Source organism: Oncorhynchus tshawytscha, linkage group LG07 (genome assembly GCF_018296145.1).
Source record: "Oncorhynchus tshawytscha isolate Ot180627B linkage group LG07, Otsh_v2.0, whole genome shotgun sequence".
NCBI lineage: Eukaryota > Metazoa > Chordata > Actinopteri > Salmoniformes > Salmonidae > Oncorhynchus > Oncorhynchus tshawytscha.
Genome location: NC_056435.1, coordinates 32,402,143 through 32,415,220, shown reverse-complemented (window position 1 = coordinate 32,415,220; position 13,078 = coordinate 32,402,143). Strand labels below are relative to the sequence as shown.

Sequence of the window (13,078 nt, the reverse complement as noted above, 5' to 3'; positions counted from 1 at the left end):
GCGCTCATGGAATGGCATGCTTTGAGCACGACTGAAAAGGGCTATTTACATGTGAAAAATGAATGCCATATGCTGCATTTGCTATAGGCCTATTTTTTAAATCTTTTTGTTGATGGCACTGTGATATCTTGATAATATGCAGCTGATTAAAGGGCAAATCCACAGATGAAGCAATAACAAAACGGTTGCCCCGCCTCTGTTTTGGTAAAAAGCTGAGAGATGGGCCTGGAAAAATTTCAGCACTCAATAGACAGAGCTATAGATGGAAGGACTGACCATCCATGATATCAACATGATTATTTTAACCATGTTATGAGGCTAAACAGTGTTTGTTTACATTTACAATGTTTACAAACATTGGAGAAAATCAAGTTTATATTTTAGTGTGACAGTTGAACTGAGCTCATGAGGCATAAGTTACATTCTTCAAGAATCAATGGATATACATTTTATAAATCCAAAAATGGATGTAGCAACTACAGATTGCCCCTTTAAGTCAATCAAAAAGTGTGTGAGTCTGAGCATGTGTCCATTAGGACTATGGATTTATTATTGTTTTTATCTGCATGAATTAGATTGAGCAATAAAAGCCCCACTTTTCTCTCTTTATCCATATCACCGTGGACTACACCACTGCTGTCATCCTTTCCTCCAAGCGTTTATTCAAGTTGGATCATCTTTGGATGCCGACAGCCTTCGCTCCATTGGAAGACATAGCTTGGACTGTAGCCTACAAAAGCCTATTCCTGCTCTTTTCCCTCAATCCATCAAACACATTTGGTGTGTCATCATAGTGGTCTCTGACTTGTGGTCAGACTCGCTCAGGTGGAACAAACTTAAACTTGCGCCTTTTTTTCAATGCTGATTTGAATGTCATTGAGAAAACAGAGAAATGTCCAAGACTTTGTTTTCGTAAACATCCTTTCTGAATTTAAATGTAATCCTCAATAATCATCTAGTTTTTCAAAGGTATCTGTAATCTGATTACAATATTCTAGCTGGTAATGGATTACAGTTACCGTTTTTATTTCTGATTAGTTACTCCCCAACCCTGCATGTACAATACAGAAGGCTTGCCTATGTTATATAAAAAAATGTAAAGGCTTATATTAAAATGGAATTCAGATGTTGGTAAATGTAGTTGTGGTGAAAACAGTGCCGACGAAATAAATCAGTGTCCCCTGTGACTATCCCTGTCCTCTACTTTCTCCTCTGAGCGTCCGACCATCTGTCTGTCTCCTTGGAGGGGGTGGTTGGTGCTGAGACGACAGTGTCTGTATGACTCACAGGGAGGGAGAGGTGGCAGTATGACTGTCACTCTCACTGTGGTGCCTGAGAGACTTCAAAACAGTCGCGCCGAGTCTCCGTGATTGCATTCTAAAACACTGTGGAATTGGACAAAAGCAGACCGTAGTAAGAAATGTATGCCTGAATAAAAATGGTGGTGTTTATCAGTAAAAAAGACGTGTGCATCGCTGCTGTGTGCCTGTGTGCATGAGAGAGCAGATATTGATATCCTAGTGGGGTAATTTATTCCATAGATGCACGCATCATCATCATCATCACCATTAGACCGGTCAACGTGTGTTTGTACAGTATATATGTATGTGGCACCCCCCTGTGGGGCAGTAGTGGGAATCATTCATGTAGAGACGCGAGGTAGTGCGTTCCACCCAGCTCGCCTGGCGCTCCCTGTAGGTGGAGTTCACACAGTAGGACCAATAGAACACACAGTGAGTGTGCTGCTCCGCCCACTCGACACATTCTATGTACGTTCCATTGGTCCCGTGGTGGAAACTCCGCCCACCGGGCCAGCTGCTTCCTGCAGGTAATAGAGAAGAGAACATGACAAATCAACAGGTTATCAAGCTCAATAAGTAAAGACATACGGTTCACACACACAGACACACACTCACAGTAGTGATATAGAGCAACGTGGATTGTTATTACAGTGTAACAGCCGTTTTGTTAATCTCTCTTAGACACAAGGTGCTCATTTGCAGCCCATCACAGTGACGGTGCATTGGATTACCTTGGAGTCACAGCAGGTCGCATGATTGTTGGGTTGTTAGTGAATAAAATCAATATACTGAATGTCTTAGTTACTGGAAAATCTGCTGTTACAAAACCATATTGGTGCATTGGAAGACTGAGCTCATATTGATATTCAATGCAGACCTTCTTCCCTCACTGTCTGACACTCTGCGACAAGAAGAATGGATTTCGTCATCATGTATTAGCCTGGTTGCTCATTGATGACAAGTGTAGTGTTTAATCCAATTCCAGCCCATAAACTGACATCTCAAGGTGATGCTCTGATAATTCAGCCGGATCAGACAGTGACTTTAGAGCGCAGCTGCTGAGCTGATGCAGAATACACTGGAAGGAAGGGGTCAGTAGTCAATGTCAGCATCCCTTCCCTTTTTCAGCACCCCTCTATCTCTCTCTGTGACGTCAGAGTGCTGCATGTCTCCACCCCAGCACCCTCTCCACTCCCCATCCATCCCCCGCCCCCTTTCCTCTGTTCTCTAGCCCAACCCCTTTCTACCCACCTGACCTGCTGAAATCCAATTAGAATTACCGGGACAAAGCCTTGGCCGCACAGACGCGCTGTGCTTACCAAGCACAAACTGCAGTCTCACTCTCTCCTTCTCCCACTCTCTTTTCCTCTCTCTTCCCTCCTCTCTGTCCCTCTGCATCTTTTCCATCCCTCTCTTTCAAAATATTCACTCTTTCTCTCACTCCTTTTTGTCTTTGTCTGTCTTTCGCTCTCTCCCTTCCCTCTTGCTGGTCTAACTTGTGCAGTGAGTCTCTATCTCCTCTCTTTCTCTCTCTCTCTCTCTCTCTCTCTTGCTCTCTCTCTCTCCACCCTGAGCTGCCTCCCTCTCTCCCTCCCTCCTAGCAGCACACAGTCCTCTCCTGCGTGGGAAACATGTCAGCCATTCTGGACCTGGACCAGATCGCATGCTCTGGGAATGCAGTGGTGAGTGCGTCTAACTGACACACCTCGCTGGGTTTAGATTCAGGGTGCTGAGCCCCTGGCTCTCTGGGAGGGGCTGGACCGGGCAGGACTCCCTGGCTGGTTGGCAGCACACCTGCCTGTCTGCCTAACTGCCTCCCCAGACAGACGGCTAAGCAGCTGAGACGTTTCAGTGTGCAGAGAGGCATTTGCGTGGGCGGACGTTTGTCTGCAGGAGAACACTAGATTTGTCTTGTTTGCGTGCACTTACTGTTGAGACGGTGTGTGTATTCGTTTGCGGGGAAGTGCAGTTTGTGTGTGTGTGTGTGTTGTCAACATAGACTTATGAATGTCTTCTTTTGTGTTGGTACATTTTAATGTGATGCCATGAAATATGCATGTGTATTAAGTGCTCAGGAGTCTCAGCATACAGCATGGTAGGCGGGAGGATAGGCGGGAGGGTATGCGTATGTATCTGTCTGTGTGTGCACGTCTCTGGATGTACTGCATTTCTGTGTCTGTGTTTGCCAGATCGTGGAGAGAAAATAGCTGTTTTCTCTGTACATATCAGTGGTGACCGAGACCAGCTAGACAGGCCTTGTGATCCATGTGTGTGAACTGCAACAGTCTGACAGGGACCAGGAACTGATCTTTCACCCACATAACAATGACAGATTTGTTGAAGTCTGAAAAATATCATACGAGGACCTTTTACCGGCTAAATGTTTTTTTTTAAACCCCAAGACATAGGCAGGTGTGTGTGTGTGTGTATCCTCTCCTCCCTCAGCCTCTCTATAATCTCCTCCTCCCTCACCCTCTCTATCATCTCCTCCTCCCTCACCCTCTCTATCATCTCCTCCTCCTCCCTCACCCTCTCTATCATCTCCTCCTCCTCCCTCACCCTCTCTATCCTCTCCTCCTCCCTCACCCTCTCTATCATCTCCTCCTCCTCCCTCACCCTCTCTATCATCTCCTCCTCCTCCCTCACCCTCTCTATCCTCTCCTCCTCCTCACCCTCTCTATCCTCTCCTCCTCTTCCCTCACCCTCTCTAACCTCTCCTCCTCTTCCCTCACCCTCTCTATCCTCTCCTCCTCCTCCCTCACCCTCTCTATCCTCTCCTCCTCCTCCCTCAACCTCTCTATCCTCTCCTCCTCCTCCCTCACCCTCTCTATCCTCTCCTCCTCCTCCCTCACCCTCTCTATCCTCTCCTCCTCCTCCCTCACCCTCTCTATCCTCTCCTCCTCCTCCCTCACCCTCTCTATCCTCTCCTCCTCCTCCTCCCTCACCTTCTCTATCCTCTCCTCCTCCTCCATCACCCTCTCTATCCTCTCCTCCTCCTTCCTCACCCTCTCTATCCTCTCCTCCTCCTCCCTCACCCTCTCTATCCTCTCCTCCTCCTCCCTCACCCTCTCTATCCTCTCCTCCTCCTCCCCCCTCACCTTCTCTATCCTCTCCTCCTCCTCCATCACCCTCTCTATCCTCTCCTCCTCCTCCCTCACCCTCTCTATCCTCTCCTCCTCCTCCTCCCTCACCTTCTCTATCCTCTCCTCCTTCCTCACCCTCTCTATCCTCTCCTCCTTCCTCACCCTCTCTATCCTCTCCTCCTCCTTCCTCACCCTCTCTATCCTCTCCTCCTCCTCCCTCACCCTCTCTAACCTCTCCTCCTCCCTCACCCTCTCTATCCTCTCCTTGTTCTCTCTTTTCCTTCTCTGTGTGACTTTGTTTCCATCTTTGGCAGATTCCTCTGGGTGTCTCTGCAGGGCACCTCTCTGTCCTTAGCCCTCCATTTGTTATAGATCATTATCAGCCGTCTTTGACGATACACAAATCCAAACCCCACATTAACATTCTCCTCCACATTCTATGAATTTTGTCGAAACCCCCATTAAAGAAGCATAGTTTCACTTTGGTAAAGGATGAAAGGGTGCAGCCATTGCAGTGCTCACTCCTCTTCCCCCTCCCTCTTCAGGCCAGCAGCCCCGCCCCAGTTCTGTTTGCGTCTGAGGCTCAACTGCGGTGTGTGTGTGTGTGTGTGTGTGTGTAAAGAGAGAAAGATTAAGGAAAACAGACCGCATGCATGGCTTACTCCTACATCAATACAACCCAAAGACAAGGCTCTAAGCTAGATGACTGAATCTGGGGCCTTGTTCGGATCATGGTGTTTATGATGAACCATTTTCTTCCTTTATGCCAAGAAAGCCACTCCCTTGTGTTTGTTTTTCATCATTGGGTCTCCTCTCCTCTGTCATCCTTTTATCCATCTTTAATCGCTCTTTCATGCTCAACTTATATTCTCTCTTCTGTTCTATCATTCTGCCTCTTCTTCTTCTCACTCCATCAGCAGCCTCAGATTGTGTGTGTGTGTTTGTTTGTGCTCTATTTATTTGAACAATCGTTTTTATCTCACTCACGGTGTCCTTGTTGCTGTCCTTCTCTCAACCTGAAACACTCTCCTTTTGCAGCAACACAGAACGGAGTGTTTAATTCTTAATAACAACGGGTCGTGCAGCAACACAGAAGGGAGTGTTTCATTGTTAATAACAACGGGTCGTGCAGCAACACAGAAGGGAGTGTTTCATTGTTAATAACAACAGGTCCTGCTGCCTTCATCCTTTGACCATCGTGTCATTTCTGTGAGCTTCAAATACGTTCTTTGAATGCAGAGCGGTTTAAAGGGTCCTCTTCTTTTTCATAATACTTTGATATGGACAACATATAATACTAAAGACAGTAACCTGAGGAAAACCCTTTTCCATTGATCTCTGTTGCATGTGTCGCCATGTTTCTGTTCTGTGTTTGTCTTTGTCTCCACTCTGGGCGCCTGGCTGTTGATTAATGCATGTACCTGCCTCCGTGCATTTAAATTAAGTCTTAATCTGACTATAGTGAATTTTAAAGCATTGAAAATGGCTGGTATGTTTGGTTGAGATCTTAGACAGGGATACCGCTGCCCTGTCCTTGACCGGTAGGTTGAACCTTCACTTCCTCCAGAGGAACTTTGAATTCCACCATTCTCATTTCTTAAATGTTAAAATGGTTCCTGCTGCAGTGTTCCCAGCCCTGCCTCTGAGCAGAGGAGGCTCCTTTCGCTCTCTCTTAATTATTGCATGACCAAAGCGCCCTGAGACTAGGCAAGCTCTGTGACCACCACGACCTCATGCTCCTATACACACTCGCTCACACTCATACACTAACATGCTCAGATACCCAGTCCCAAGTCATGCCGACCTTGTATGGTGTGTGACGTCAGCAGATACTGCTGTCACGAATTTAGAGAGGTACATGATCGGTCTTTAGAAAGTGTGGAGGCACACCAGGGAATGACGCTGTTATTTCCTTGGTGTATTGCATCACTTCCTGTTTCAAGTCATGATATGTGATGAAGCTCAGAAAGATGGCAGTTTATTGCTGTCATATTTTTGGGCCTAATTTGCCCTGGTCAACCAGATTATTAACTGACTCGGTTACACTGAAAACCTTAATGCACAGACTTGGAATCGTAAAAAATCATTCAGCATTTTATAGATGGCTCTAGTCTCTGTCTCTGTGTAATTTTAGGGTTCAGTCTCTTGTTAAGAAAGGAAGCTATTTAGTGCAGAGAGAGGCATGGAGAAAAATGAAGGCAGTTTGAGTCTGAATTTGAATAGAAGAGGGCTAGTCCTCCCTTCAGTGGCAGCTTTCAATGGAGGCGATGACTCTGGATTTTTGCACAGTAATACTTTGGGGTGGAGTGCATTTTAAAATCTCCAAGAGAACCATCTGATCCTCTGCCCAGTGCACACTCTGCTCCTCCTCGTCCCATCGGAGGGCTCTGGAAAGGAGACAGGAAGCTGTATAGTCTGTATGCATTCAATCATAAGGACTCACTTAGTATTGGATTGTCAATTTGTTTGGCTTTTTATGTCATTCTCATATCTGAGGAATGATGTAGTAAGCTGTAATTAGGATATGAATCCATAAATGTCCACATCCAACCCACTCCAGATCCCCCTACACAGACCCTGGGGCACTTGGTGTAGATTGAAAAAGATTAGATAAGAAAACAACAATACGGTGAAAATGTCCTCGACCTCAAGGGCCTAGGAGTCCGTTTGGAATTGGGCATATGTCGGTCTGGCCCCTCCCTATGTCGGTGGCTCCCTCACTACCTCCGTACTGTTCAGATCTGTCTACCAACGCCTTGACCTGTCTGTTTTCCTTTCTGATTGGCTGCAGGAGCATGATATTGAGACTCAGCATGGCGTGCTCCATGTGACCATGAGGGGCATTCCCAAGGGCAACCGGCCAGTAATCCTCACCTACCATGACATCGGCCTCAATCGTGAGTGTGCAGATTAACCGTAATACTATTATCTAAGACAGTGTGTTTATAAACATGTAACATATCTTCTATAAGTATTACTTGTAAGTTTATGCCATGGATTTGTGTTTCATGTATGATAGGTTTGTGCCATTCTTGTGTATCTTATTTCTAGGTTTACTTAAGCAATAAGGCACGTGGGGGTGTGGTATATGGCCAATATACCACGGCTAAGAGCTGTTCTTAGGCATGATGCATCAGGGAATGCCTGAACACAGCCCTTAGCCGTGGTATATTGGCAAATATCACAAACCCCAGTGGTGCCTTATTGCTATTATAAACTGGTTACCAACGTAATTAAAGATGTAAAATAAATGTTTTGTCGTACCTATGGTATATGGTCTGATGTAGCACGGCTATCAGCCAATCAGCATTCAGGGCTCGAACCACCCAGTTTCTAATTCTTCATATCTAATGAATGGGTTTGCATTACTATCCTTTTGGTCCCCTCTCTGTGCAGATAAGTCATGCTTCAACACGCTGTTTAACTTTGAGGACATGCAAGAGATCACGCAGCACTTTGCTGTGGTTCACGTGGACGCCCCCGGACAGCAGGAGGCGGCAGCACCCTTCCCTACCGGGTACCAGTACCCGACCATGGACGAACTGTCTGAGATGCTGCCCTCGGTTATGACTCAGCTCAAGTGAGTGACATGGACATTGATCACTTGGCTTGTTCAGGTTGTGATGGATAAACCAGTGGAAGTTGGTGTTGCTGAGTGTGATGTATTTCCTGATGTCCACAGGGTGAACAGTGTGATTGGGATTGGCGTGGGAGCAGGAGCCTACATCCTATCCCGGTTTGCAGTAAGTCTACTTAACACTTGACAACAGCTCTCTCATCCAATGTCTATTCTCTTTTTTCCGAAATCACCTGTCTCTCTCAGTTCATCTCTGTGTGGACTATTACAGCTTCCTCTACAGTCTGAACACCCAACTCACACAGCAGCGTTTCACCAGTCCTCTTGTCTATTATAAACCGTGCCATTCTGAGGGGGGTGAATCACCTTGCTATTCACTCGCCATCTCTCGTGTTATTTTTCTTTCTGCGCTCAATGCCTGGCTTATTTTAGCTCTGCTGCATTCTCTGAGTGAGTGAGTGAGTGAGTGAGTGAGTGAGTGAGTGAGTGAGTGAGTGAGTGAGTGAGTGAGTGAGTGAGTGAGTGAGTGAGTGAGTGAGTGAAATATATATATATATATAGTCTGGAGGATTTAGGAATCACAGTGTTTGATGTTTCTCTGGGGGTCTGCTCAACATTTATTTTCAAATTCCACCAGTTAGGGGTTGGAGTGAAATGGAATCAAGGTAGCTAGATTGGTAACAACTGTCGTTGCATTTGATGTTAACATGTCGTTTCGGGTAACCAGCATCTCAGCCGCCTCTGATACATCTGGCCTTTCTTGAAAATGACAAATGTTTGTAGCATTCTGAATGCAGTTTTAACGCCAATGACCACATCTCCCTGAGATGTTCATCATCTTCATTCCTTTCTTAATATACTAAGTATGAAGACTGGAATGATGCTATGCTGCTTCACCTCGTGTTGGGGTCTGATATGTTGTTCCTCTCGCCTGCAGCTGAACAACCCTACTCTGGTAGAGGGCCTGGTTCTGATCAACGTTGATCCGTGTGCCGAGGGATGGATCGACTGGGCTGCCTCCAAGGTCAGTAGTCCTCAAACCAATCACCTGTATTTACAGACCAAGACATAGATCATTTGATCTCCTAGAAGTGACCATATTACCGTCACACCGGCAGTCATGAGTCATGACGACAGTAAAATTCCATGTGACCGTTTAAAAAAAAATATATACATTTATTTAACCTTTATTTAACTAGGCAAGTCAGTTAAGAAGAAATTATTATTTTACAATGACTACCTACCCCAGCCAAATCCTCCCCTAACCCGGACGACGCGGGGCCAATTGTGCGCCACCCGATGGGACTCCCGACCTGGGACTCCCGAGCCAGGTGTGATATAGCCCGGGATCGAACCAGGGTCTTTAGTGACGCCTCTAGCACTGAGATGCTGTGCCTTAGACCGCTGTGCCACTCGAGAGCCCCCTAGTTCTCTTGAGATAATCTCCTTTTATGCACTCTGGACATGTTTTGGTAGTACCCAACTCGCTAACGACCATCAGGTTGAAAATCACATCAGCCACTTATCATCAAAACAGTATCATGCTTTTAAAACTCACCTTACTGATCAATTTGAAGAAAGAAGTTCAACGGCAGGTTGAAACTAAGTGGAAAACATGGTTGTTGTGGATGTTGTTTCAAAGCCTTATGCAACTAAATTGACAGTGATTCCTTCAAATAGTAAAGCTTATGCATACTCATAGGCTAATGAGGCCAAGCCTGAAAAAATAAATAAACGTAATAAAAATGATGATTGTGCCATTATACAATACATAGCGTATCACATATTACCCATGGCAGAAAAACATAAATGCTCTAGCCTCTACTCCAAAATTAAACAAATTTGAGTAATCAGATTTCACTTGGTTTCCGAAATTAAGCACTTGGTAGGTGCAGGAACAGGGTTGGAGAGCCCATGGCATTCAGAGTTTAGGCGGAATATCACCTGTCGCGCAGTGAAAGCATTCTTCTCAAACAGTAGTTGATGCGTGGAATGAAATAAGTGTATTTGTTTCTCAGATGCTCATATTAAGCACAGCTCCGCTATAAAATAGAAGTAGCCTATCCGGAATCATTGAAAACAGACCTCCGGAAAATCGCACAGCCTTCATTCGCTATTCGAGTGCATACAGATTACACATTTTTTGATGGGTAAAAATATGATCACTTGATGGGAGAACAGCTGTGCAGCCTGAGGCAAGGAACAGAGAGCAAGCTTTCTCAAATCATCAATAGCCTATAGTCGCATCATACACCCAATACATGTTTTGATTTCTAAGACATTCTAAGGTTTGTATCACTCACAACTAAAGTTGCCACATAGCTCTAAATCTAGCATATAGGGCCTGTTTCAAATTATCACTTTTACGCTCAAACAAAGCAGCTTCGCTCTAGAATGGGAAAAATATCCTTTCTATTTAAGTAGAGCATTGGACTAGTAACCGGAAGGTTGCAAGGCAGTTAACCCACTGTTCCGAAGCCGTCATTGAAAATAAGAATTTGTTCTTAACTGATTTGCCTGGTTAAATAAAGGTGAAAAAGAAAAAGTCATATACTTCTTACTATAAAATCATACAAATATATGATTTGGCATCAAATCAAATCAAATACACATATTTAGCAGGGTGGAGCAAAATGCTTGTGTTCCTAGCTCCAACAGTGCAGTAGTATCGAACAATGCACAACAATACACACAAATCTAAAGTAAAAGAATGAAATGAAGAAATGTTTAAATATTAGGACGAGCAATGTCGGAGTGGCATTGACTAAAATACAGTGGAATAGAATACAGTATATACATATGAAATGAGTAAAGCAGTATGTAAACATTATTAAAGTGACTAGTGTTCCATTATTAAAGCAACCAGGGATTCCATGTCTATGTATATGGAGCAGCAGCCTCTAAGATGCAGAGTTGAGTAACCGGGTGGTAGCCAGCTAGTGATGGCTATTTAACAGTCTGATGGCCTTGAGATATAAGATGTTTTCCAGTCTCTCTGTCCCAGCTTTGATGCACCTGTACTGACCTTGCCTTCTGGATGGTAGTGGGGTGAACAGGCAGTGGCTCGGGTGGTTGTTGTCCTTGATGATCTTTTTGGCCTTCCTGTGACATCAGGTGCTGAAGGTGTCCTGGAGGGCAGACAGTTTGCCCCCGGTGGTGCGTTGTGCAGACTGCACCACCCTCTGGAGAGCCCTGCGGTTGCGGGGCACAGCCTGACAGGATGCTCTCAATTGTGCATCTGTAAAAGTCTGTGAGGGTCTTAGGGGCCAAACCAAATTTCTTCATCCTACTGAGGTTGAAGAGGCGCTGTTGCGCGGATGGACCATTTCAGATTGTCAGTCATTTTTATTTATTTTTTATTTTTTACCTTTATTTAACCATGCAAGTCAGTTAAGAACAAATTCTTATTTTCAATGACTGCTTAGGAACAGTGGGTTAACTGCCTTGTAACCTTCTGGTTATTAGTCCAATGCTCTAACCACTAGGCTACCCTGCCGCCCCAGAAAATGTGTATGCCGAGGAACTTGAAGCTTTTCACCTTCTCCACTGCTGTCCCATCGATGTGGATAGGAGCGTGCTTCATTTTGTTGACATTGATGGAGAGGTTATTTTCCTGGGACCACGTCGCCAGGGCCCTCACCTCATCACTGTAGGCTGCCTCGTCATTGTTGGTAATCAGGCCTACTACTGTTGTGTCAACTGCAAACTTATGATTGAGTTGGAGACCTGCGTTGCCTCTCACTCATGGGTGAACCTGGAGTACAGGAGGGGGTTGAGCACGCACCCTTGTGGGGCCCCAGTGTTGAGGATCAGCGAGGTGGAGATGTTTTTTCCTACCTTCATCACCTGGGGGCGGCCCGTCAGAAAGTCCAGGACCCAATTGCACAGGGCGGGGTTGAGACCCAGGGCCTCAAGCTTAATGATGAGCTTGGAGGGTTCTATGGTGTTGAAGGCTGAGCTGTATTCAATGAACAGCATTCTTACATTGGTATTCCTCTTGTACAGATGGAATAGGCCAATGTGCAGTGTGATGGCGATTGCATTGTCTCTGGGTCTATTGGGGCAGTATGCAATTTGAAGTGGCTCTAGGGTGTCAGGTAAGGTAGAGCTGACATGATCCTTAACTAGCCTCTGAAAGCACTTCATGATGACAAGTGAGTGCTACGGGGTGATAGTCATTGAGTTCAGTTACCCTTGCTTTCTTGGGTACAGTAACAAAGTTAAATCAAATCAAACTTTAGTTGTCATCTGCGCCAAATACAACAGGTATAACTTACCGTGAAATGCTTACTTACAAGCCCTTAACCAACAGTGCAGTTCAAGAAAGAGTTAAGAAAATATTTACCAAATAAAATAAAGTAAAAAATTATTAAAAGTAACGCAATAACAATAACAAGGCTATATACAGGGGGTACCGGTACCGAGTCAATGTGCGGGGGTACAGGTTAGTTGAGGTCATTTGTACATGTAGGTAGGGGTGAAGTGACTATGCTGCATAGATAACAAACAGCGAGTAGCAGCAGTGTAAAAAAACACATGGGGGGGGGTGTCAATTTTATTAATTGTTCAGCAGTCATATGGCTTGGGGGTAGAAGCTGTTAAGGAGCCTTTTGATCCCACACTTGCCGTGCGGTGGCAGAGAGAACAGTCTATGACTTGAGTGACTGGATCTTTAACAAGTTTTTGACACCGCCTAGTATATAGGTCCTGGATGTCAGGAAGCTTGGCCCCAGTGATGTACTTGGCTGTACGCACTACCCTCTGTAGTGCCTTACGGTCGGATGCTGAGCAGTTGCCATACCAGGCAGTGATGCAACCGGCCAGGATGCTCTCAATGGTGCAGCTGTAGAACTTTTTGAGGATCTGGCGACCCATGCCAAATCTTTTCAGTCTCCTGAGGGGGGAAAGGTGTTATTGTGCCCTCTTCACAACTGTCTTGGTATGTTTGGACCATGATAGTTTGTTGGTGATGTGGACACAAAGGAACTTGAAACTCGACCCGCTCCACTACAGCCCCGTCGATGTTAATGCCTGTTCGGCCCGCCTTTTCCTGTAGTCCACAATCAGCTCCTTTGTCTTATTCACATTGAGTGAGAAGTTGTTGTCCTGGCACCACA

At 45.4% G+C, this 13,078-nt stretch overlaps 1 protein-coding gene across 4 annotated transcripts in view; it reads left to right on the top strand.

The window, feature by feature from the left end:
- Positions 1 to 13,078, top strand: part of LOC112254386 (protein NDRG3) — a 57,438-nt gene that overhangs the window by 39,264 nt on the left and 5,096 nt on the right. For 3 of the 4 annotated variants that reach the window (XM_024426915.2, XM_024426914.2, XM_042324303.1), the window contains exons 4-7: positions 7,176 to 7,281; positions 7,781 to 7,964; positions 8,067 to 8,127; positions 8,899 to 8,985. In XM_024426915.2, coding sequence (XP_024282683.1) covers positions 7,176 to 7,281; positions 7,781 to 7,964; positions 8,067 to 8,127; positions 8,899 to 8,985 — 438 coding nt within the window. Of the gene's footprint in view, positions 1 to 2,621; positions 2,984 to 7,175; positions 7,282 to 7,780; positions 7,965 to 8,066; positions 8,128 to 8,898; positions 8,986 to 13,078 lie in introns of those variants that run through there. The other variant, XM_024426916.2, reaches the window with a different exon arrangement.